At 31.6% G+C, this 1,915-nt stretch overlaps 1 protein-coding gene across 1 annotated transcript; it reads left to right on the forward strand.

Annotated features, from left to right (window-relative positions):
- Positions 1-254: 254 nt before the first annotated feature.
- Positions 255-496, forward strand: LOC148283753 (lipase member H-B-like; the record flags this gene model as incomplete). Its single annotated transcript, XM_088243314.1, has 1 exon — positions 255-496. A coding segment is annotated over one exon (242 nt), but the record flags the coding sequence as incomplete, so codon positions are not given.
- Positions 497-1,915: the final 1,419 nt, after the last annotated feature.

Below are 1,915 nucleotides of genomic sequence, written 5' to 3' on the forward strand. Positions count from 1 at the left end.
TCTTTTTCCAACTACCGATAGGCAGTGGTATTGATTTTTCTTACCGTTTTAAATGGTTAAAATAAGGCAGCGGAAAAGTCATGACCTCCAATTTTTGGATAATGCACTTTATATTTCTAAAGTTTTATTACCTAAATTAAAAAATCTAACAGATATCAGATAATTTTCCCTCCATTCGCAAAACCCCAATTTAGTGCTTTAACTATTAGTTTCATAAAAATATTTGTTTTATTCGTTTTTATATATGTTTGCAGGACGTGTTGATTTTTATCCTAATGGTGGCGACAGTCAACCTGGAGCCCTAATTTTAGGACAAAGCCACGGCCGGGCCTCAGAATTGTACCAAGAATCAATTTTACATCCTCGGAATCTTATCGGAGTGGAGTGTGATTCTTGGAAGTCTTTCAAAGCCGGACTCTGCAACAACAACAAGCAAGCCGTAATGGGATATGAATCTTCTCCACTCGATAGTGGGATTTACTATTTGAAACTCTAGGAAAATCTTTGTATGGATTGGGAACAGCTGGTACCAAACCATAAATTAATAAATTATTTCAAAGATTTTAAAAAAAAGTTCTTTTAATTTATAAAAATCAACATAAAAAAACTCTCCGCATCCCACGCCAACGTACTTCGATTTTCACTCATTCATTGTTCAGGCTTCAAGACTATAAAACAATTTACTTCCATCCTGTCGTTTTCTTTTGACGTACAGTTTTTTTTATTATTTTAATTTGTATTTTGTGATTTTCAATTTATATTTGTTATATGTTACTTATTGTTGTTGACCGAAAATATTTTTTTCTTTCCAAATGATTGTTATTTCGGTTGGAAGAAATGACTCTGTAGCAATAAACCCATCAATTACAGCGTGCATATTAAAAAAAAAAGACACCTACACATACACTAAAAAAAGTACGATGTTCAAAGATAGGTAAAACAATGAATGTCTTTTGTCACTTAAATCGCATGCCGAAAATCTTTATCTTGGTTATGTTTTTTTTTTAATTTGGTAATTGTTATTAAATGCCATATGAATAAAATGAGTATTTAAAAAAAAAAACGCAATTTCTGAACAATTTAATCAGACACTCAATTGGACAGCTAGGATGTTCATTAAATACCGGCACTCAATAGCTAACGAACGCTGAGATGAGAACATTTAAGAGGAGGTAATATAGAAGTCTAGGCATCTACAGGGCTTATGACCTGTCAATGGCTGGTTTAAGTGGCCACTTTACACACTGTGTAACGTTCACCATTCTGCTCATATTTGAACATCTATATTCCTTCAATTCTTTCATTTGTTGACGTTTGTGAAGTTAAACAGGGTCGTTTAATAAGAGTAATTGAATTAATAAACTTTGAACTTAAAATATAAAACAAAATTTATTTTACATATAAGGGATATTTTAATATATTGTTAATCATATTTGATGTTTAAAAGATAAAGTCGTTTAAATGTCCACTACGGCGTTGATTAATCCGAGGTCTAATTTTCATTAGTTCTTTCATAAGATGATCAAAGTAGGATAAAAAAAATTACTACCCTGGTAGCACTAACGAAATTTCCATTTTGTTTCTTCGACAATCTGGCAGATGGAAAAATAATTTAATTTTTAAGTAATGCATTCGCTATTTAAACATTCGTTTGCTAATTACACATGCAATATGATACCATCCTGTTTCTTTAAGATCCTAGCAGTATTTCTACACTTTAAAAGGACACAACACGGCATAATTGAATTCAAATCAGGAGTTGCGTACTGAGCGACGTCTACAAAGAAACTAATGGGTCAAAACGTAAACCTACTCATTTATGATTAGTTTAGTTACCTTTTGTTTGATGTGCATATGCGGTTTCTGGACTATTCATAATTCAATGGTATAAAATAAAAATCATCATGTTTGATTT

The sequence above is a fragment of the Micrasema longulum genome, unplaced genomic scaffold (assembly GCF_059751315.1).
Source record: "Micrasema longulum isolate JH-2025_06_02 unplaced genomic scaffold, ASM5975131v1 h1tg000202l, whole genome shotgun sequence".
In the NCBI taxonomy this organism is placed as follows: domain Eukaryota; kingdom Metazoa; phylum Arthropoda; class Insecta; order Trichoptera; family Brachycentridae; genus Micrasema; species Micrasema longulum.